The sequence below is a fragment of the Merops nubicus genome, unplaced genomic scaffold (genome assembly GCF_000691845.1).
Source record: "Merops nubicus isolate BGI_N331 unplaced genomic scaffold, ASM69184v1 scaffold27384, whole genome shotgun sequence".
Lineage (NCBI taxonomy): Eukaryota > Metazoa > Chordata > Aves > Coraciiformes > Meropidae > Merops > Merops nubicus.
This window is the reverse complement of record NW_008604000.1, coordinates 71,470-95,903: the sequence shown is the minus strand read 5'-3', so window position 1 is coordinate 95,903 and position 24,434 is coordinate 71,470. Positions and strand designations below refer to the sequence as shown.

Here is a 24,434-nt window from a genome sequence, read left to right as displayed (position 1 = left end):
CGCCACAGGTCCCCGGCTCCGCGCGGCTTCACCTGCTGGGAGCAGCGCTCCGGCCCGGAGGGCTGCGGGCGCAAAGCCGCCCCGTCCTTTCGGGTGGAATGCCCCCGGCGGGACTAAAAGTAAGTCTGAAGGAAAAGCGAGCCCTCCTAAACCCGTTTTTTTAAGGTGGCGTAAGTGGCTGGGATTTGTTGTGATTCATTAAAGCCTGTCGTGATTGCCTCATGCACGGCAGACGAAGAGGAGATGGGGTCTATCACTGGAGTGGTTTCCAGAAAGCGGGGCCATCAAGAAACTTCATGTTCATGTGCAGGCTGGCTCTTAAATAGTGTATGTTGATTGAATAAATCAGAAAATGTGCTTCATTGCCTTGTATCTCCCTCTTTTTATAGGTCGCAACTTTTGTGAGACTTGTGACATGAAGTAGGACAAGCAGCGTTTTGAAGAGTTCCGTCACAAAAACAGATGTATCTTTGAATGTGGACCTATTTACTGGAGACTCTTCCCAAATCCTGCTCGAATTGGAACCTGTAAACTTTCCAAAAGCTTCATAATGGAGTTCTTAGTAACCAAAGGAGATTATATTAGATACTTCAAAAGATCTTTATTACTAGTTTTAGTATGTGTAATAGTTCTTGTATGCACTGATCAGGACTACTATAGTTTACTTGGAGTATCCAAAGAAGCAAGTAGTAGAGAAATAAGACAAGCATTCAAAAAACTGGCATTAAAGTTGCACCCTGATAAAAATCAGGTGAGTTACATCTTTAACAGGTCAGAGTTGTTGAGTTCATGGATCTTCATGTTTAAACTAAAAGTGGTTTTAATTTATCTAAAATGTTTCTCTCTTCTTGTGAAGTAATGTAACCACTTGATAACATGGTTCAGCTCAGACTTTCTGCAGAGAAAATTTACAGAAAGGGATAGACCGATGATACTTGGTTGTGTTGGGCTGTATTAAATAGCTGTTGTAAAAAAAAAAGAGTCAAGATAATTTACTTTCAATTATATTTTTGTAAATAGAGGAAAACTTATGTCTGTACCTATTGCCTATTATTGCCAGTAAACTGATGAGTTTGTCCCTTTCCATTTAGCTTGAGGGAACTTACTGTTTCCCTAACGTGAATTTTCATATCAAAAGCAAACAGCACCAGCCTGTGCTGAGATATTGGTCTCCTAGTCTTCAGTAGGACAAAGCAAAAAATCTGGGACTGCCAAGGCAAAATGAGGGAGGGTAAATATGGAGCTTCTGGAGAAGACTGGGAACTGCTCAGTCTGTGCTACCATATTTTCCAAAGCACAAAGAAATCACTTTTAAATTTAAACATCATGAGTTTTTCCTCAAGATTTTCTGAAATAATCAGAAATTCACAGGAAATAGGAGGGCTTGGATCTTCACATGTGCAACTGCACTTGCACGGAGCCCCAGAAGACAGCAATGTTCCACATGAGCTCGGGGCTGCCTGCACAGAGGATGTTGAAGCCTCTGAGGTGTTAATGTTTTGAAGTGGATTTGAATATGACAAAGCTCAAAGAGAAAGCCGAATCATGGCAAAGTTAGAAATGCCAACTTGTAGCATTAACTGCAAGTTTTGTTTTCCCTGTTTTGATCCCTTCAAAATAATAACATTTTGGGTCAGATTCTGTAGTTTTCAAGTATATGGATGCTGCTAAAGATTTTTCAACAAGTTAATTTCAGCATTAAAGATGATATATAGAAGATGAAGCCATTACATGAGTTCTGTAATGGTAATAGATTTCATCTGTTTGTAGGTAAACAAGGGGAGAATCTTTACAAAAAGGTGTCTTTTGAATTAAACTTGTAAGCAGAATTTGAAAGGGTAGGAGAACGCTGCGGATTTTGTTCACCACTGTTATATGGCACCTGCTCAAAACCCAAACTAGGGTTCAAAATATGCCTGCGGATTTTTCACCATTCTAATTCCAAAGCTGTCCAGAACCAGAATGCTTTTTAAATAAGAGGCCTCTGCCTACACTGTAAGACCAGAAGGGATGAATCTGTCTTTATAGCAGAGGTTTTCAAACTGGATGAGTGGTGATTCCAGAGAAGTAAAAGAAGTTGTAGAGAAAATGGTAAATCTTTATTCTTGAGTACCTTTTTTTTTTTTTTTTTCTCAACTGGAGAATGTTACAACCTCCTGCCAGTTTGCTTTGTGTTTCAGTTGATACTTCAGGGAGGATGAAGAAATGAGAAGACACATCTGGCTTCAGGAAAGGAGAGCTTTATTATAGCTTGTTTGGATATCACTGCATAATGTCTGCTTCTGTTGCAACTCATATCCTTAATAGAGATATAAAAAATATTTCCAAATATCATTTTCTCAGCATTATATGTACAAAATGGTTTGTTAATTGCATACTAATTATCGTTTTTCTTACACAGAATGATCCAAATGCACATGAAAATTTTTTGAAAATAAATAGAGCATATGAAGTACTTAAAGATGAAGACCTGCGGAAGAAGTATGATAAATATGGAGAGAAAGGTCTGGAAGATCAGCAGCAGGGAGGTCGTTACGAAAGCTGGCACTTCTATCGTTATGATTTTGGTAAGCTATGATGTGTGTTTGTGATTTGTTTAAAACAGTCACAAGTAGATAGAATATTCAGGTCTTTTACATATTTCTGATGTGTCCTTTCCAGATTTCTGCCTGCTCTGTTGTTCTCCTGTAGCTGTCGTTTTCTCTCTGTTGACCCAATTTTTTATTTACCCTGTTAATGGCTACCCAAAAATATCAAAATTGTTATAATCTACTTACCTAGTCTTTTGTTCCTTATGCTTGCGTTTTATTGATCATCTATCTTGTTGTTTATATCTTTAAAGTGCAAAGGGTTTTTTTAAGTTATATTCGAGTGTTAATGTTTCATCAATATTTTTAGTTCTCAATGGAGGGAGATCTTTTCTGGTTAGATACAGTAAGTGAATTTTGAGGAGATTTTTGCCTAGTCAAGACTAGTTTCTATGCAGTTATACAGTTTAGAGAACAGTAAAGAGGTAGTAAAAAATGAAAATATAATAACAGATTCATACCTAAAATGATCTTGAGACAAGTTATTTAATGTTTGTCTCAACAAAGCTTAGGTAGTTGCAAGGAAAGACTGGGATGTAGCATTCATGGAGCTGCTCTAACAGGAGAAAGCTAAAATAGGGAGCTGGGTAACATGGTTTGATTGATCCAAAAGAAAAAGCTGAAATGAAACTCCACTTTGCCAAAATTCTTTTTCTGGAGTAGCTTAACTTAATATGTCCCAATCTCTATAAAAGTAGTGTCTGAGTGATTTAATTAATGCCAAACTGAAAATTAATTTCAATGTCAAATTGAAATAAAATAAACCAGAGGTGCAACTATCAGAGGAAAATATGGAAATTATCCTTACATGTATTCAGATAAACAGGTTTAAGAAATTTAATCTCACTGAAGTTGCATTGATTGATTGATCAAGAGTATCCTTGAAGGTCTACTAACCAGTCATTTGGAGAGTATCTATGTTTTTGTATTTAATATGTGTGTGTGTGTATATATATATATATATATGTATGTATAAAATTATAGATACTTTATATATGTATGGGTGAGTGTTTGTATTGTATTACATGTTATATACATGGATAGTAATATTCAAAATACCTTGTCATATGTAGACACTAATTTCTCTCATTATTTATTTGCATTTAATCCTTGTATACCTCAGGTGAAATGGCATCTCACCATGTTAGGTACTGTAAAAGATCTGTAGCCTTAGTAGCATAATATAATGCTGTCTAATAGTATTTTTGGTGTGTCTGCACTGTCTTTCTTGCATAATTGAAGTAGTAGACTGTTTTGTAGTGACATTCTAGGTGAGACTGGTTAGTTTTTTAGAAAAGCTGTCTTCCTTGCCTTTATTCTCTCCACTTTATTCCACTGTGTTCACACATTCTGTTAGTGGAAAAGCTTGTGGCTGAAGCACCTTTGTGACCTAAATAGTTTAGATAACCAGAGGCTGAGAAGTGAAAGCTTCCAGGCATCACATATAGTTCTCTCACTGAGAGCTGAAGCTTCTTGAATTTTAGGCTGGCAAGTGGTTACTTTTCTAATACTCATGCCATAATAGTGGTAGTTCAGATTTGCTGCTCACTCAGTGGCTAGTCTACTAAAACACAAAAAGAACTGTTCTGTTGTGATGGTGGCTTTTGTAGCACAGGAGTTAGCATGAGATTAAACTAGGGTTACATATTACTAAAAAAATATAGCTTTGTGGTAAAAACTATTTTGACTTAAGTGTACTGTCGTCTTGTGTTCTGTCTTATGAATAAGATGATAGTTTGTTTCTTAATTTTAAAGATGGCAAAACTAAAAAGCAATCGTTGTTCTTTTTAACAGGTATTTATGATGATGATCCTGAAATTATAACATTGGATAGAGGAGAATTTGGTAAGTTTAAAATAAATGGCTGTTTAACAACATGGCAACCCAAAGTAACTATTTTTACATTCTCAGTTGTGTATCTGTTAGAAACCTAGACAAAAAAGTGTCAGAAATTGTTCTTCAGAAGAGAAAAAAAAACAAAACAAAACAAAAAAACCATACCCTTAACAATTCTTGGTAAATGCTAGTTAGCAAATAGGTCAGTATAAATAGACAGTTCAGATTAAATTTGAAAGATATTTTATGAGCTCTGTAAGAGGAAATCATTTGAATTGAAATTTTGGTTTTCCTAATTTATCATCACTGTTTCTTTTGGTCTCTTGTCTAATAAATGCACTTCATAGAATTGTCTATTATATTACTATTAATTTTTTTTTCTGTGAAATCCAGTCAACTGTGCATTGCACAAGAGGTTTAAGTCCAGAAGATGATATCAGATACTGAAAACACAGCTAAGTAAAACAAACTCCAAGAGAATAATGCTTTCAGTGAGGATGCCACCTAGTAGTTTTACTTTTACAACTATAGCTATGTTTAACTGAAAGAGACTAGAGAGAACAAAACATAGGATTTTGTATTATTTTCTCATCTGCATTTTGAGTAGTTTCCTTTGCATGGACTGGATCTGTATGCTGAACCAGTTTTGCAAACGGTTCTAATCATAGAACCTCACGATGCTCTCCAAGAGGACTTGGGATCTGCAAATCAATTAACTGAAGCAAAACTACACATTCCTTAGTTGTCTTATTTTTGAGGATATTTTATATAAGCAAGTATAACTTAGAAAGGTCCTTATAAAAACTATGTCCAAAAAGTCAGAGATTGAAAGCCATGTAGTTTGAGGTGAGAACCTCTGTGTGTGTACATTTTGTTGATATTGTGGTTTTTTATGAGCAAGAGTATTTAATTATGTTTCCTTTAATTATGTTAACTTGGATTTTTAAATTGCATTTTTGCCTATGAGACAGGAGTTCTATGTAAAAAGGCTGTCTGGTGGAACCCAGAAAATACAAAAAGTGATATAAGGAAATGGAAAGTACTAGTGGGTAAAAAACTTTTAGAACTTGTATTTTGTTTTTAAGGTAGCCAGACTTGCACTACCATGTATTTCAGCTACATTACTCTGTAGACAGTATGTTTGTTCTTAATTAATAGAACAGATGTTGAAAGTGAGCATGCTGATATCCTCTGAAATATTTTTGTACACTGGCCTAGAACAGCAAGCTTGTGCAAGTGAGGTGCAGTCTTTACTATATCTGAGTTACTCTTACTGTGTCTGAGGTATGAATACTTAATTCAGCTTTTGGAGAAAACAGTATAGTAAAACATACATTCTAGATTAAGTCCATTGTAGATGTGTGTTGCTTACAATTTTCTTCACTCCGTCTAGATGCTGCTGTTAACTCAGGAGAACTGTGGTTTGTGAATTTTTATTCTCCTCGATGCTCCCACTGCCATGAGTTAGCACCTACGGTATGTGTAACAAGTAAATTAACTCTGAGTATTCATTGTTTTTAACAGCATAAACTTAATGAAGGGATTTTTACGCCAAGGCTGAAACCAAAGACAGCAATACAAGATGCCAGGAATAAAAACATGCTAGTTTTATTATTATAACTGTATAAGAAAATATATTTCTTTTTTTCCCTTTTTTCTAGTGGAGGGAGTTTGCTAAGGAGATGGATGGAGTAATACGCATTGGGGCTGTCAACTGTGGAGACAACAGAATGCTTTGTCGAATTAAAGGAATTAACAGTTATCCCAGTCTCTATGTTTTCAAAACTGGAATGGTGAGTGATAAAAATTCAAGCATTTCTAGAAAGAATGAAATCTGGAAGAGTATTTCTTTAATCAACTTGTTCAATCATAGATGTTTATATAAAGATCTTCCTTTTAATATATTTACTTTCTTTTAATAAATTTCTTTTTCTCCTTTAGTTGGTGTTTATAAGACTAAGTTATCCTTTTGATTCCTGGACTTGGGAGTAATGATGTTACAAAATATAAGTAAAAGTTAAATTCCAAACATTCCAATATGAGAGGGAGAGAACAGTTCAAGCTAAGTTTTGAGGGGGATGTGCTGCAGTTGCTGAAGTACTGTTATCAAAAAACACAGTAGGTTTTGGGGTGTTTTCTTTTCTTTTTTTTTTTTTTTTTTTTTAATAAACTTAATTTTTGTCTTCTGTAGCAACCGGTGAAATATTATGGAGACAGATCAAAAGAGAGCTTAAAGAACTTTGCCATGCAGTATGTTACAAGCACAGTCACCGAGTTATGGGCAGGTAACACTCACATAATTTGCTTGGGGTGCCGTTCTGGAAATTTCTTTTATGATATAAAATATGTCAGAAACTATGTATACAGCTGAATTTGTCAGCTGTTGCTAAGTGTTATTTTTGAGGTTAAAAATAGTTTACTGTAACTTGCTAATATAAAACCTTCTTGTTTCATAGTTACCTTTAACTGGTCACAAACCAATGCAAATTGTTTCACTCTTAGGAAACTTTGTTAATGCCATTGAAACCTCATTTGCTTCTGGCGTTGGTTGGCTGATCACCTTCTGTGCTGAACGTGGGGGTAGGTGCATTGAACACTTCTTTAATGAGGCAAACAGGAAGGTACTTTTGTTGATAGTTTCATAATCCCTTTTGTTTCTAATGAAGTGTTGTAAAATGCCTTAGATGGTCATAGTATTTGGCCTGTGGGTCATTTAGGCTCATTTTAGAGGCAGTTTGACCAAAGGGACATTAACAGAAAGATTATGTTACTGTGCTTCTGTAATGCCAGGTGAGTCATTAGAGCAGCACTGGAGTGTAACCCCTCAGGAAGGGAGCTGGCAGAAAAGGCCTCCAGCTTCTGTTTCCAGCTCAAGCTCCAGCGACAGATACTGCGTCAGTGTGTGCTGGCTTGTCCTGATAGCCAACTAGAGCAAGGGATGTATCTCCCCTTTAAACCATCCATACTCAAAAATTAGCTGAATGTTTTCTCTTACATTAGGTTTGAACATAAAAATTGGCTTTTATTACTGGTTTCAATGACAGGTTTGCTTTTTTTTGGTCACTGACTTTCCTGGGATCAGTATTGGATATGGTATATCAGAAAGTTGCCTTGGTTAGCTGGTACAGCAAAGTAAATGCACTACACCTTTGACAAATAAAGATTTCTTGGTCTTATGAAGAGACCTTTGTTCTGTGAACTGAATAATCAGAGCTGCAATCTTGGATTTACATTTGTAGACAGCTTATTTTCAAGCTGCAGTCCTTTGGTTGTTAAGTTTCCAACTTTGGTCCAATTAAAGGGAGATGGATGCACCTTCTCATTTAAAAAAAAAAAAAAAAAAGAAAGAAAAAAATCTATATCAGAAGGTATTTAAAACCTAGATGGGTAAACAGAGCATGTGATATATCTATTATAGTCAGTTATTTGAATCACAGAACATTTATATTTCCATTGAAATGTAATTCCAAGACAGTATGTAGATACTTGTGGGGTTGGGGTTTTTCAAACATGGATTAAGAAGAAATTTTAAAGGTCAGTCTTAGTATAGCAAATAAAGTATTAACATTTTTTAGATGAGAATCCTGTGTTAATGAAGCAGAGAATGTTATTCATGTTATTTTTAACTTAGGGTAGACAATCATAAATTGCTGATTACTAGATTTTACAGCTTCAAGTCACTGAAACAGCAGATGGGTAGCCAGGAAATATGCCTTTTGAAATGGTCACCTCGCTGTGGAGGAAAGGGGTAATTCTACAGAGGAGGTTTTGTGCTTTAATAATTTAAAGTTTTATAGTTTTATGTTTGTAAATAAATGATTTTTATTTTGCAGATTGCTTGAGTTACCAAACACGCCTTAAGCTAGCTGGCATGTTGGTAAGCAGCATTTCACTTTGAATGCATTACCTGTTATATTTAAAACAAAATAGCAGAAGTGAAAGTATCCAATTGTAGCTAAAACTCTTACTGAGTTTAGAGGAACCAAGATTTCACCCATTAACTTTCAAAAGAGTTAAAAATATTTTGATTTAATAGCTAATGGAATAACATTAAATTTAAAAGTCATTTTATAAAATATGAATGAGTAATAACTAATGAATTACAATGTTGTTTCATCCCATTTTCTAAATGTGATATATAATTGCTTTGGCATTTTTGAAAGCATTTCTGAATCTGAGATTAAACAATACTCTTTTTTGGGTTTTGTTTTGTGTTTGTTTGGGTTTTTTTGGTTTTTTTTTTGTTTGTTTGTTTGTTTTTTTTAATTACAGGAAGGTCTTGTTAATGTAGGCTGGATGGACTGTGGCACCCAGGGTGAGCTTTGTGACAATTTAGATATCTCATCAAGTACTACAGCATACTTTCCACCTGGAGCCACCATAAATAGCAAAGAGAAAGGAGGTGTTCTGGTATGAGTTCTTTCTCAACCATTCTGTATTGAGATAAAATAAGCTGATGACAATGACAAAGGAATGTATAATAATTGTGAGATTGATTATAAAACTGAAAAGATGCTTTTTTTCTTCTTTCTTCTAATCTTGTATGCCCTAGTATGAGTTTATATATTTCCTGCCTTCTAAGGCAGTGATCCCTGGAGGTGGTCCCCAGTTTGCTGATATGCTGGGACAGTGAACAGGAGCATGCTGCAATGACAGCAACCTGTAGCTCACAGTAGCCACCACCTCAGGAACCTTCCTGAGAAGCTGTAGGAATCTAGGGGTGGGATGTGATTTGTGACAGGCTGGTTCTAAAGCTGCTACCCAGCCATCCCAGACAAGCCTGGGAGTCTATTCCTCCAAGTAACAAGCGACAGGACAAGAGGGAATGGCCTCAAGTTGTGCCAGGGGAGGCTTAGACTGGACATAAGGATAAATTTCTTCACCAAAAAGGTTGTCAAGCATTGGAACAGGCTGCCCAGGGAAGTGGTGGAGTTAACATCCCTGGAGGTATTTAAAAGACATGGAGGTGTGGTGCTGAGGAACATGAGTGGTCTTGGAATTCTTAGGCTTACAGTTGGACTTGATGATCTTTTCAACCTAAGTTGTTTTATGATTTGCCCTGTGCCCCCAGTTTTCATTCCAGAAAGAATATGCCCCAGGTATCACAAGCCTGAGAAATGCTACTCTGACTGGAGTGCTGACATATGAGACAAAAGTACTCTTGATACCTGTCAGTACAGATTAGGCTCTATTGTAGTATTGCAGCCGCCTCCTACATCTGTATGGTAGTTGTAACGTCCTTAACTGATGGAGACGTTTCTCAGTTTGAAGCAGAGCTTGTTCATTTATTGTCACTGCCGTTATCTGTATCTTTAAAAGGAGGAAATTAAATTTGTAACCTGCCAATTAAATCTGTGACTTACCAACTCTGAGTTACTGGCTCATATTGCTTCCTAAGCTTTAAGAATTGCTGAAATTTAAACATCAGTACAGTGCAGTTAAGGAAGGCTGTAATACTAGATGGAAAATCTTGTGAACTTGATTGTAAAATTTGGCTCAAAATTTGTATTTGAAACTTTTATCCCTCTTTAAGACAAACTATGATATCTTGAGCTTAATATTGTAAAAAAAAAAAAAACCAAGTTAAAAGGCAGTATTCTGAGAGTGATGTAAGTGAATTCTCTGTGTGAAAAAGAAGTTGGTCAAATAACATGTTATTAACTGTACTCTTCAGTTGATGGAAAGGAACAAATCAACATAATTTCCCTAAAACTTTGATTACTAATTATCAACAGTCAGGTTGTTCTTTGTAGTTCCTTGTAATAAACACAGGTAGCTTTCCTTCGTAGTTTCTTAACTCGCTGGATGCCAGAGAAATATATCAGGAAGTAATGCAGCATCTGCCAGACTTTGAAATTATCTCTGCAGCATCATTAGAGGTAAATTTTTAAAAATATGTTAACATTTCTTTAAATAATGTATTTGTATATTTTTTTATTCTGGCTGTTTAATTCTTTCAAGTCCTGTTGACACAACAAACTAGTATTTATTTAACTGAAAATGTCTTTTTTTAATTTTTTTTCTCTGTAGCCAAAATACAGAGAATTTGGTTGGTTAGCCAAAAAACAAAAGTAAGGGGGGGAGGCTGTCTTTAATGGGAAAATAGAAAACTGCAGGACTTGCCATTGCAATTCACTCTGCAGCTGTATCTTTTGTTATTTTTTTTAAATTAACTGCATTGTAAAGAATTTTGTTTTAAATGTATTTTGCCAGTAATGTAAGGAAAAAAAACCCAGCTTGTTAATCCTGATAAATTATGTATGAACGGAAATGAGAAGTCATAAATGTGTCTTGTGTCTTGGAGGAAAAAGAAGAGGAAAGTGTGCAGTGAGCACTTAGCATCTTGATCTACGAGAGGAAATGCACGTGGAAACAAAAAATATAGAGTGTAGGACGTAGCCAGCTTGTTTTCAGATTCTCTTCCTTTTTCCCGTGTACGATGCAGTAAAAGGAAGCTTAGAGGAAGGACTGCATGAAAGAATTTGAGTGGAGGAGGTCACTCAGAGATCAGATGAATAACTGGGCATTTGCCTTTATAAAACATAAAAGAAATTTACAAGTTGGTGTAAACTGAGAATATTTTTTTTTTTTTGTCTCCTGTGGTTTTGTTTCTGGTTGTGTTTTGGTTTTTCTTTTTCCCTTCATTTAAAGGACCACCTGGCTCACCACCGATGGCTGCTTTTCTTCCAGTTTGGGGAGAGTGATAAATCAAATGTACAGGAATTTAAGAAACTTAAATTTTTACTTAAAGATGAACATATTCAGGTAAGACTGCTCACTCATCTGTGTTAAACACTATTTACAGTCAGCGAACAAGACAGTATATTTTTCATTATTATTAGCTCTTACTATCACTGCCAGCTCTGGTACTGAAAGAGATATACTGTCATCTGGCAGATCTGTAGTAAAGTTTCTAATTCAAAGCAAGCAAGTTTCCCATACGATTTGAATGATTTAGAAGTCATTAGGAAAGATTAGCTTTTAAATCTGCTCTCTCATGGAAAACATTGCTGCAGATCCCATCCAGTTAACCATTAAAAGTTAACACTTCAATATAAAATTGATGTATTCAAAACTGTATTTTAATTATTCAGAAAACCCTATAATTATCTTCAAATTTTTTTAATAAAAAGAAACCAAATTCAAACTCTGTACTAAAACCATATGGACTGTGTTATTCTGTAAGGTGTAGTTTTTAAAAACTGTTGCACTGACTAGAAGAATTTTGGTGTATTCATTTTAGGTGTCTTTTTGCTTCCTTTTTTGTGTTTTTTTTTTTTTTTTTTAATTTTTAAGGGGGGGAAAAAAAAGGGATTCTTTTAGGGGTTTGTTCCCTGTTTTTGCCTTATATTAGAAAATTAGCAAGCAGCCTAATATACCTGGGCTAGTAGTTTTCCTTAAACGTAGTTTATCTTAACACCTCTGTTCATAAAAAGGCTACTCCTTTTCCATATATTCACCTTTTTTCCCTCACTTACTGCCATTCAAAATATGTTAATGTATATAAATTAGGATGCCTTAATTAAAATGACACTGTCTGCTAAATAGGTTGGCAAGTTTGACTGTCTTTCCTCACCAACGATCTGCAACAAACTCTACGTCTACCAGCCGTGTTTAGCAGTCTTCAAAGGAAAAGGAACTGGAGATTATGAAATTCATCATGGTAAGGGAAACTTTGGCAAGTTTAAATCATTACATAGTCACTTTAAGATTACACTATCTTTGGCAAACTGCATTTGTTTTCCCAAAGAACAGGTCTGTAGTTTTAATATTTGCTATTTTTCCCCTGACCTTACTGTAGACTTGCACAAACTTATGATTACCTTTTGTTTCTTTTTTCTTTTTTTCTCCTGGGTAAGCACTCATCAAATGCCAAGAGATGTATTTTGTCTTTACTCTCCTGTCTGTTTCAACGTCATTTATGTAATTACATACAAATGAAATCTCCAAAGCTGATCAGGAAAGCTGCTGCTTTGGGTCAGAAAATCAAAGAATGCTCTAAGGTGCACCCTTCATAGAGGTCTAAGATGCTAGTTATACAGTGCTTGAGAACTGTATAACTAACTTGAGAAACCTGGGTTTGATTTCATGTCACTGCACTGAAATTAATTCCATGTTTTGTTAACATCCATCCAAGAAAATCTGTTTTGAGACTTTTACCACTTTCATTTCCAAAGTAACAGTTTCCTTCCCGGAAAGGCTGGAACTGTGTTACTGTGCACTGCTGAAAGGTTCAAATCGTGCTACCTGAAGAAGAATGGAGCCTGAAGCAAAACTGTAGCTTGCTGCAATAGGTGTAGCTTCATCCAGAATGTGGCACAAGGCAATTATGCAAGATGAAATTCTCACTTTTCAGCATCTGAAGTATTAAAAACAGCTTTCAGAAATTAAGTCAGAACCTCATACTGTAATGAGGAAGACAGGAGAACAGTTTTTGACTACTTAGAAAAAAATTAGTCCTATCCCAGGGGGAAATACAATCCCCTACAACTAATGATTGCTGCTGGGAAAAGCCTTTCCAATTTCCACTCCTGCAGAGAAGCTGAAAGGGCCATATACATACAGCATTTTTACATCTTTTTATTATGGCATACATTACAAATAGTACTTTGGACTGCAGTACATACATTCTTTTCTGCATGATTCATTTTACTATTACAAAATAGATGGCATCTAGAACATCTGTCGATAGTCATCCCACTCCAGTATTTCTAACAATATAATACTCAAAAGAATAGGGCTTTTTTATATGATGTGTTGAAAAGCTTAAACAGTTTAAAATCTAAGAACAGTAATACATTCTAATAAGTCATTTTGCAGTGACTTCAGATTAAATTACCCTAAAGTTCTTATTCTCAGTTCATTTCAAGACACAAAATTTAATTTCTTCTGACAAATATGTACATGAAAGGTAATGGAGACTTCATCTTTGCCCACTGGAGCTGTGTCAGTAGGAGCTTCAGTTACACCTAAGTAGCTGTGATTTATCAGTATCTTCTATGTTGCATGAAGTCTTTACTGTGTCAATACCTTATCAAGGCAAGTTTATCTAGAATAGTAATTGTCCAACTCCAACCAGTAGGATGGTAAAACAGGGAATAGTCAAGTCACAAAACAAACAAGTCATTTTGTTTGACAAAAACGTGTTTTGTCATGGATAAAACATTATTTGGCTAATATTGGGTAAATATCCAGTTTAATGTTTTGCCAAATATCAGCTATCACCTAGAGTATGTCTTAGCTATGTAGGTTTGGACAGTTTTATCATTGTCTTCCTGAAAGAAAAGCAAGCCAGTACCTGTTTAATTTATTTAAGCAAGCTATGTGTGAAGATCACGTCAGGGGAACACGAGGCCTCATGTTGCTGTCAGAGGGTTTTAATGAGATCTCTCATAGGGAAAAATAAAATTTCCTTTCTACATTGTTATTTGAAGGAAAGAAGATCTTATATGACATCGTTGCATTTGCCAAAGAAAGCGTCAACTCTCATGTCATCACGCTGGGACCTCAGAATTTTCCTGACAAAGAAAAGGAACCGTGGCTCGTGGATTTCTTTGCACCGGTAAATATTTACCATCTACATCTCCCTTCTTCTAAAAATCTGTTCTGTAACTATGTAGCAAAATACTAGCAGCATCTTGAAAGTGTCCTTCAGCATCATGAGGTGGTAATTTCTTGTTCCTTGGCAGCACTAGTTCCTAGACTGTGTCTGTTGTCAGAGCAGCATATTACTCATTCCAACAGCTCACGTTCTTCTGAGGGCCAGCTGTGGGAAACCCAATTGCATTTAACTGCCATTTTGTTTTCTAGTGGTGTCCTCCTTGTCGAGCCTTGTTACCAGAGCTGAGAAAGGCATCAAAACATCTTTATGGTCAACTTAAATTTGGAACACTAGACTGCACTGTCCATGAAGGGCTTTGCAACATGGTAAGCTACAGGAATGGAAAAAAAAAAAAAATCCTTTTAAAGAATATTACTTTTTTCTAACTGGGGGTAGGAGCATGGTGGCAGACAATGCTTGTTCTTTAATGGTACTTCTTAAAGGGTAGCAAACTAAACACTACACTTGTATGATAACTTATTTCTTTTTTTCAAAGAAAGAAGCTATGTAACCCCTACAGATAATATATTAATGCAAAATACAGGTCACATTTTGCTCTGTTTCATAGTGTTATTGGAAGACTCTGGAAGTGTCAGAATTTAGTAATTCCTGGGGTTTTTATAAGAGAAAAAAAAATTAATCAGACACAGGGTTTTTTTCTGTATATATTCTACTGTGTATATAAGTACATACATGCTTTTTGGTCTTCACATGGGAGGACACAAAGCAACAAAACATTTAAAGTACAAATTTTATATTGATATAACAAAACCACTTGTAGTTCAGTTCACCCTAACTGAGCTGGCTTTTTGTTTTGTAGCACTTAAGAAGTGCAGGGTCACTTACATGTGAAAATATTTTTCTTTTAAATCCTGACCAATTTTCCTTTTTTAAATTTGCTTAACCTTTGCTTCAATGAATTTATCATGGTAGAAATTAATGACATGACTTTTCATGAATTCCAGAAAATTTGACATTTTGACAACTTTACTGCAAATGCACATCTTATTGTTCACAAGGGCTTTTTATGTTAGAATGTTAGTATTTATCTTTAAAATGTGAGTATCTTAGAACACAGAAAAAGTAAGCAAAAAAGGACAGGCTTTTTCAAGTGTTATTTAGATGTGTTTACACATCTAAACTGAGGAACTCAAGTCAGGGAAGCATCTCTATTCGATAGTAAACAATACAGTTATTCATGTAGTACAAGCATTTCCACCTGAAGATTGGCAATAGCTTTAAAGTTAAGGCTTAGAAGCCTATGGGTTAATTCCTGTGTTTGTGGAGCATGCCAAAACTACGGGCTGGTTTTTAAATTCAGAACAAACTATGCCATCTTGGGATATAATTGGCATATTTTCTGTACAGATTTGCAGTGGTTTCAAACTCCTATCTGCATGTAAGTCTGAGCAGTTTTACTGTACAAACTGGATACGTAAGCAGCTGTGAGCCACCAATACCAATGATATTGGTTAAAGTACAAGAAAACTAATCATTCCTTGCAATTTCTTTCTGTGTGTTCTGTTAGCATAACATTCGAGCTTATCCAACAACAGTTGTGTTCAATCAGTCTGATGTTCATGAATATGAAGGCCATCACTCTGCTGAGCAGATCTTGGAGTTTATAGAGGTACGTAAAGTATAATCCTTGTTACAGTCATGCTCTGTACACAACTTCTCCACAAACATGTTCTTTATTTGGAGCATTCCAAGATTTCTTGGTTTGGTTTTGGTTTGGTTTGATTTTTTTTTTTTAATGAATTACACTAGTAAGGTAAATAGTGAAAAAGCCTTGGACAAGGAAAGTCTGGGACTTGACACCTCATGGATTAACTTCCCTACTCTTCTTTGAGATCTTTAGAAAATAACTTAAGATCCCTTCCAATCTGTAAAGTAAAAGTAATGATTTTTATCTTGTAGAGAAGATAAAGGAATTAAGAGTATCAAGTGTTGTAATATTAAGGTAAAAATGCCTCACATACATGCCTTGACATAGGAAGAGGTTCACATTTTTGGCAAATAGCTTGCTGTCTTCCATGCTTCTCAGCTGTTTCTTGAACTTCCTTAATTCACAAAACTGCAAGTCATTGCTACTCACCATTATTGCTGCCAGAGTTCTGGCAACCATTTTTCCTCCAGCATTCAGATTTTCTCACTGCTAGACCAACAAGCTGTTTTCCACTCTTTGAAGAGACTTTTAATTCTCTCAAGGTAGCCCAGAAAACAGGTTTAAGAGCACACATGCAGGAACAGGTGGAGATCAGTCTCTTTCAGTTGATATCCAGAGGTCCCTAGAGCTTCCCAGCCTAAATAGTATGGCTGATTCTCAGTGACTGTTCTTGCCAGGTAACCTGAATTTCTTGCCTCCCTTTATGGAGAAGAGGCAGAAAACCTCCCTTTTGCAGCCTGACTATATTTTTTTTTAAATATCTTTTCTCAGCAAATCAGGCATATAATTGTTAGGTTGAAGGGACGACTTTTGATGCTTCTGTGCCTTTCAGTGGTGTGGAGTCTTCCCAACATCAGCAGCAAGCAAATCTCACTAAAAGAGGGACATTGTCAGAATTTGGTACAGTCTGTGTGTGATAGTGATAGGTACAGGATAACTTACTGTTGCAGAATAATATGTCTTTAACCTGTCTTTACTTTAGGATCTTAGGAATCCATCGGTGGTCTCCCTAACACCAGAGACATTTGTTGAATTAGTTCAAAGAAGAAAACGAGACGAGATCTGGATGGTTGATTTCTATGCTCCATGGTGTGGACCTTGCCAGGCTTTAATGCCAGAATGGAAAAAAATGGCCAGGGTAAATGACATTCAAATATTTTTCTGCTTTTTTGTCCTTATCCATGGGATTACTGAGACAGTACAAGTCTTAGAGATTTGTCAGCTGAGAAAGTCTAGTGATTAATATTGTGGACAAATGAAGGAATTCCTGCCTGACAGTTCTATGTGGTTTCAAATGCAAAGTTTTTTTCTGTGTTTTCTTTTTTTTAAAGGTTCATTACCCTGATACTGTAATCCAGTTTTTCCTGTTGATGCAAGTGTTTTCCAAGATCTAAGAAACTGTAGAGAAACTAACTTTGCTTGATGCTTAGCACTTTATAAAGACAACAGCTCTGCATTTATTTAGCAGAAAATATGAAAAAAGGGGGTTATCCATAAATTAGATAATTGGTTGAAATAGTTTGCTACTTTATTCTCAGTTTTCTCTATGGCCATTAGTCATCTTTTAGAGAACACTTAGACCTTGAAGAAACCTCTGACTTGAATTTCAAACTAAAGGAATTCATTCTTATTCATCTTAATTACCTCCTATATAAGAAAGATTTATTTTTTTTTTCTGAGATCTTGTTTTCTTCAGTGGAAGTGAATAGATGATAAATACCATACACTTTAAGGCTGATCATGATGTAGCTGAATTACACATACTTGAATATAGAACTGTGCTTCTGTTTTGCAAAGCCATTAGTATTCTCTCATTTGCAAAAGTAATATTCCTTTACTGACAGCCAGCTGGGTTTTCCTGGACATGTTTCCAGGAATTTGAACTAGAAACTTGGGGAGGGTGGGGCAGAATAGAGCTTTGGAAACAAGTCCAGGACTTTTAGACGTTCATTTCAGACACTTAAGAGTACAATTTCTAGTCAGTACTCTACAGTCTGGTCAAATGTTTATGAAGCATTAGTAGCTCTACAGTACGTGTTTAGCAATCATCAGCTTCCCTGCCTATGCCAGGTTGTTTGCAACAAATAAAGTGTGTTCAGGACACAGGCCAGCTGTACAACTGATAGCACACCTGCACTGTACCAAGATCTGTCATAATTACTGAGCCTGTGATGTGAAACATGGTAGTCCTTGCTAAGTCACATTCATGTGTACCTTTGAGGCAAGGTAAGTGCCTCATGAGCCACGTGCATGCAGCTTATACTAAAATATATGTGTAAGGTGGGTGGCTGGGTCCCATTTACAGGAAAGAAGAAAGTCTTGTGATAATCTTGCTTTGTTTTGTTTGGGTTTTTTTTCACAACTAAGTGTGTAAGACTTAAATTGTGAAGTATTATTGAAACTGTAGTAGTATTATTTAGCATGATTAATTGTAAGTTTTTTTTCAGATGTTAAATGGATTAATCAGTGTAGGCAGTGTGGATTGTCAAAAATATTATTCTTTCTGTCATCAAGAAAGTGTTCGGGGATATCCTGAAATAAGACTCTTTCCTCAAAAGTCAAACACAGCTCATCAATATTAGTAAGTAGTTTACTTCTGTTTGGGAAAGGTTAGATCATGTGGAACAAGACATCTTCTGTTTTGTAGAAAAGGTTCATCATGGCTATTAAAATAGGCTGTTATGATATTACTGTCCTGGATGTTACTGACTTTGTTACTTCAAACCACTGTATTTTTATTTTGCCATTTCAGTAATTTGAACTGAGACTGCCTCAGGAGTCTTAATTTTTGTTTCTTTTTCTTCAATTGCCAGTTTTCTAACTTTAATTGCCTGTTAAAGTAGAAGATTTAAATCATATAAAAATACTACTAGGGCTAATTTATGGCAGCTTTATCCTTAGAGAACAAAGACATGTAGCCATCTGATCATCCTCCTTGCCAACAGTTAGCACCATTGCAAAAGTTGTCTGTTGTATATCTAGTCTCCCCATTCATTGTATCATTAGTGTGGAAACAGTAATCATTAATGACAACAAAAAATATTCTATGGGGAATAAAATCTGATCAAAACCAAACAGCCTGTCCCCTCCATTTCACAGTACTGTTCAAGGGTCCGGGGATTTCAGGAAGCACATGCGTATTTAAAGATCAGACAATGACCTGAAATAGCAGATGTGTTGCTTCATTAATTTACAAATTAGAGAGTTCTGTTAAATGCTGGCAGATATTAAATTGTAGTGCCTCTTCATCATATTGCCTAATCGCAGACTGCAATAGCTTTCATCATTAGACTGCTTGCTTTTATTCAGGTCTTCTAAATACAGTTTCTCTTCAAAGCAGATTTTTTTTTTTTCTTGTGGAAAACAACTAATTTGATCAATATAACTGTTAAGTGTTAGATTCCTAAGCAGGAGTTAAGTATTTCCTGCAAAAATGTGGAAATCTATCTCTTAAAGTAAAGATCACCAAAAACTATCAAGTCAGATTTTGACCAGGTAACTCTATTGAAAAAACCTTTGTTAGAAAGTTGTAAATTAGTGGATATGAATCCTGAATTAATCTTTTTTCTGATCTGTCACTGGGATTTCAAAACTAAGCAATGCCCTGAAAGCCCAAGGAATAAACCTTTGTCCAAGTAACCGGTTTGCTTGGCTTTTCAACTGTCAAATTGAGGGAAATGTATATAATTAATAATTGGTTTATTGTAACAAATGGACATTAATTAGAAAATACATTAAGATATTTCAATTTAATTCTCATGTTTCTTAGAGCCTGCAATTTTGTCTGGAGTTATTACCAAAGATCCTTCATTCAAAATAGTTCTACCTATCAAAGTTATGTGTTCCATACCAAGTTTCTTACTCTCTTGACAAAGAATTTCCTTGTCTCAGGTGTTTCTTCTTCTTCTTGTGAATGGAAGAAGATGGGGCCAGACTTTTCAGTGGTGGCCAGCAACAGAACAAGGGGCAATGGGCACAAACTAGAACACAGGAAATTTCATTTGAACGTGAGGAAAAACTTCTTTCCTGTGAGGGTCACAGAGCACTGGAACAGGCTGTCCAGAGAGGTTGTGGAGTCTCCTTCTCTGGAGACTTTCAAAACCTGCCTGGATGTGGTTCCATGTAATCTGCCCTACGTGAGCCTGCTTTGGCAAGGGGGTTGAGCTAGATGATCTCCAGAGGTCCCTTCCAACCCCTACAATGCTGCAATTCTTCATTTCTAGTCCTTAATTCTGTATCTTTCATTGTACTAATGAGAGTTTTATTCAGATTTGAAAGCAAGGTAGAAATATAGCCTAAAACATATGCATTTAAGTTCATTATTTCATCATCTCCCTTCTACAGAGTGTTTTTTCAAATGTAATTCAAACTCCTGTGCAACTGGATTTTTTATTTCTTTTTAATCTGATTACAGTAGCTACAATGGATGGCACAGAGATTCCTATTCACTGAGAGGCTGGGCACTGGGGTAAGCTACTGCATTAGACTTTGCTCACAAGCCACTTACAGAGTTTGCTTGCTAGGATAAATTAATATTTAAATGCTACATAAATCAAGAATTCACAAACACTCAGCTATATGTATTGCTTAAATTGTTAAAGTTTCCATATCTTTTAACTCAAGCTTTTAAAATGTGGAGAAAATAGCATACTCCTTACTGTACACTCATTTTTCTAAAGACCATGTTGTTACTTTGTCTACAACTTTAAAAAAAAGGATTCCTACAGTACAAAGTGTAAAGTAGGAATTTCCAGACTGCTGCTATTCCTCATTTCAGAAATTTAGAAATTTTAATTTCTATAGTTATGACTGTTACTCTTCCTTTCCACAGATATTTACCACGAGTGTCTGTAGACCTGACTCCTCAGAGTTTCACAGAAAAAGTTCTGAATGGAAAAGATCACTGGGTCATTGATTTTTATGCTCCTTGGTGTGGACCTTGCCAAAATTTTGCTCCTGAATTTGAGATCCTTGCAAAGGTGGATTTTTAACTGTATTAGCAGATTGTTATAATAGTTAAAATATGATTCATCAGCAATTTATTTCTTAGCAACCATCCAAAAACTGCATACCCCTAACGAGCCTCTTTCTCATTCAAAGTCCACACTTTTAGGTCCTGCTTTCTGGTGGGTATTGTCTCTTGCACAGACACACAGGCACAGACCCTCTTTGGAGACAGATATTGCCATATGATCACGTGACCTTTAGAACCCTGGTGTGCTTTGCCCTGAATTCAAGTAGAATCCAAGCATGCTCTGCTGAACATGCAGTGACTGACTTCTGATACAAAGCTAGCAGTCTGAGAAGCAAGCAAGCAACTCTCAGATATTCAAAATATTTGAGCAATGTTTTGTGGTTACTTTCAGCTGGGCTGCTGGCTTGTTCAAGTTATTTGCTTACAATTACCCATGGAACCTTGGATTTTGTTTCTAATAAATCTCTCTTTTTTAGACCATTAAAGGAAAAGTAAAAGCTGGAAAAGTCGACTGTCAGGCGTATGCTCAGACCTGTCAAACTGCTGACATCAGAGCCTACCCCACTGTGAAGTTTTACCCCTATCAAGGAACAAAGGTGAAGTATCTTCTTTGCGTACGCTGGTGAGCGGGTACTGCTGGGAGATTATTTCATCTCACATTCAAACTTAATGCATTACTGAAATAATCTCCTAAAGTGCATTATTTAGCCATTCAGGAGATATAAATTTCACTAGTATTCAAAGTAGTAGGACGATGATACAGTAATAACGTGTTACTGAAAGATAACAAATTTTAAATTAATAGAAGAGTAATGAAAATGTGGGCTTAGGCAGAACCAGGGTTTAATTTTGCAGAGGTCTCACACGACAAAATGTTTTTCAATTTTTACCAATTCCACCACCCACTACCAAAAGCAGGCAAAGTCTCTCTCTAAACGAAATGTGGACAACTTCATTTTTGCTAAGGAGAAATATTATTTCATTGCAACCATGGCATTTATTTATAATTTTGACTTAAATAGGGTGGTTTAAGGTAGAAAGTTCATTAAAAATATTTAGTTGTGTTCTGTCTCAAAACCATACATTATCAAACTTTCTATTATAAATGTGACTGTTGAATATTTCATACTAACAGATTAGGACTAATAAAATAAAAATCTAAAAGTATCCAGATGGTTCTAGGAAATTGCTTTTATTCTTGTAGAACTAGTAAATTTCAAGGATATTAAAGTCAACTTTAAATGTATTGGTTCTGAAGAGAAAGTATTCAATTCATTCTGATAGTTAAGCCAGTTCTTTTCATTATACTTTCCTTTTCTTAACTGAATCTCTTGTGGGAAGTTCTAGAAATCCTTTCTCTCACAATGCCATCAAATTCAATGAGACTTTTCTGTGGTAAAGAATAATGGGTTTTCAGATCTCAAAAGTAACAACCCATGCTGACAGCTTTCATGAGCATAGATTATGAAGTGGCAGACTTTGTCTACATTATATCTGTGGCTGTCTATATTAAATATTTAGCTGAATAAATGTGAGAACATTGTAACTATTTCAAGTTTCTTAAGGATCAAGACAAAACTTTTGTAGTTTTGAAAACTTGCAGCCAAGAGTGGCTCTTACTACAAAGACAATTAGCATGTTTAAATAGAGACAAAAATATAGCTATGAATCATAAATCAGCCTACTAGAGCTATTGTCTTCCTCTTTGATTCCTCTTGAATTTTCTATTTGGTGTAGAACAGTGATAGACTTACATGTTTGGTTTTTTTTTTCCCCTTAAGAAAAATATTCTTGGTGAATATATAGACAGCAGAGATGCAAAAAGCATTGCTGACCTTTTGAATGAAAAATTAGAAGCGATTCAAAATAAAGGAAAAAGGAAAAAATCTAGAAATAAGGTAAGCATACTTTTGTGGGGCTTTTTGCAAAAAACGCATGTTATTGTAAGAACAGCCTTTTAAAGTGGTGGTAGTATTTGCTCTTTGTCCATGAAAAATTCCATATCTTCTAGTAACAGGTACATTTTACCCCCAGTCTTGTTTTAGTTAGTATTATTTATTCACACTCAGTTCTCTGTGTCTGCCGGTGCAGCAGGGAATCCTGCAGCTGCATCATCCATTATGGCAAGACTTAGCAGAATTGATAGATATCCTTGGGACAGCTGCATTAGAGATAGGTGGTTGAGATGCACTGTATCCTTGAGTAATCCTTTGACTAGTTTTAGCAAGCAGACACCAAATTACAGAGGCTGATTAGTGCAAGATTGAGATTGACATTTTAACTTGGAAAGAAGCTATTAATACACAACTGTTAAGAAGTACCCTAAATTCCATTTACAAAACAATTTTCTGTTGAAAAATTGGAGAAATTTAATTTTTAAAAAAAAATTTTGTACTTTCAGAATAACTTAATTGTTTATTTTCTTGCCACTAGGATGAACTCTAAATGGTACTGGAGGTAGGTACAATTCAAAATATTCTGAAGCTGTGAATATAGAAGACACCACGAGGAAAATATAAGGCTGATTGATGACAGGACAAAAGAGACGAGATCTAATTTGAGTTCATGGGCATATATGACTGTATGAATTCTGCTTAAACTGTGGGGAGGTTAATGCATTTTGGTTTTGGTGGAGGCATTTGATGTTTCTGCACATGAATTCTGCATGTCTATCTTCTGATGTAACAACTACCTTCTTCCTAGTCAAACATTGGAGCTGACCAGAAATATGGACTGCATAACTTTTGCCTATCCATTTATTAGTTCCTTATATTTTTCTGTCTCTTTTCAAACACTCTGAATGTGGAACTCAGCCTATGGCTGAATATGCACCCACAGCACTCTGCAATGCAGAAACACAATGAGGGATTGTCTGTTTGAAAGACAGTTTTACCTGATGACTATTCTGCTTTGGGGTTGCATTATTGTCTAGTCAATTGCTAAGAAATAAAATCAAGACTGGTAGCAGGAAAAGTTTGTTGAATTACATTAATCTACTCAAGGGTAGGAGTACTCTATATTGTGGCACTGGTGTTGCCTGGATGAACAGAACACTTGAGAGCTTCTTTGGTTGGTTGGTTTGGGTTTTTTAATTTTCTTTTTAAAATAGTAATAAAAAAAAAAAAAAAAAGGACTTCAAACTCAGTTGTTCATTGACTTTCAAAATTTCAGTTATGCCCTAGAAGCATCTGTTTAAGTTATTAGGTCATAACTTTATTATTGTCCTTTTAAATATGAATGTATTCTGTGGAAATATTTAACCTCTTTTGGTATTACCACTTTTCCTTTCTCTGCAGACGTGTTTTGGGGGTTGGTTGGTTTGGTTTTTTTGTATAATCTTTAGGCAGCAGGATAGCAAGTGCCTTTTTTTAATTTAACAATGAACACTGTACATTACAATGTCTCCTCATACATCTTAATAGAATTCCTACTCTTTATAGTAATAATTTTTCATATCTTCCCAATAGACAAGAAAAGTTACAGAAGACAACAAAATGTCTGCTGCATTTAGGAGTTCAGCATTAAAATGCTTCATTTTTTTTAATAAAATGCTGCTAAGAACTTGTTAGATGGACTTTTCTCCCTGCTGTCCATGTATTTAGATTTGGCATGACCAGTCACTGTAGTATGAGTATTACAAACTTGTAAATACGTTATTACCTGCAAGTAATTTATTTTATAAAGAAGATAGCAAGAAATAAAAGGAAGAGATTCTAGTAACTTTGAGATATTCAAATGCTTTCTCCCTCATGGTCAGGTTTGCCT

At 35.5% G+C, this 24,434-nt stretch overlaps 1 protein-coding gene across 1 annotated transcript; it reads left to right on the top strand.

The window, feature by feature from the left end:
- The first annotated feature begins 550 nt into the window (after positions 1–550).
- On the top strand, positions 551–23,114 carry DNAJC10 (DnaJ (Hsp40) homolog, subfamily C, member 10). The gene is made up of 22 exons (XM_008938883.1): positions 551–751; positions 2,402–2,567; positions 4,383–4,433; positions 5,818–5,900; positions 6,086–6,217; positions 6,616–6,709; positions 6,927–7,004; positions 8,258–8,301; positions 8,697–8,834; positions 10,214–10,303; positions 11,076–11,189; positions 11,973–12,087; positions 13,859–13,986; positions 14,235–14,351; positions 15,554–15,655; positions 16,677–16,832; positions 18,142–18,275; positions 20,109–20,162; positions 20,526–20,673; positions 21,146–21,265; positions 22,451–22,567; positions 23,103–23,114. The coding sequence occupies exons 1-22, from the start codon at positions 551–553 to the stop codon at positions 23,112–23,114; spliced, it is 2,394 nt and encodes a 797-aa protein (XP_008937131.1).
- Positions 23,115–24,434: the final 1,320 nt, after the last annotated feature.

Excerpts from the sequence above, each read along its gene's own strand:
- DNAJC10 (XM_008938883.1), top strand. The coding sequence starts at position 551 with ATGGAGTTCTTAGTAACCAAAGGAGATTATATTAGATACTTCAAAAGA. Across the intron at positions 2,568-4,382 it reads CTTCTATCGTTATGATTTTG|GTATTTATGATGATGATCCT; the intron begins GTAAGCTATGAT and ends TCTTTTTAACAG. Across the intron at positions 11,190-11,972 it reads TTAAAGATGAACATATTCAG|GTTGGCAAGTTTGACTGTCT; the intron begins GTAAGACTGCTC and ends TCTGCTAAATAG.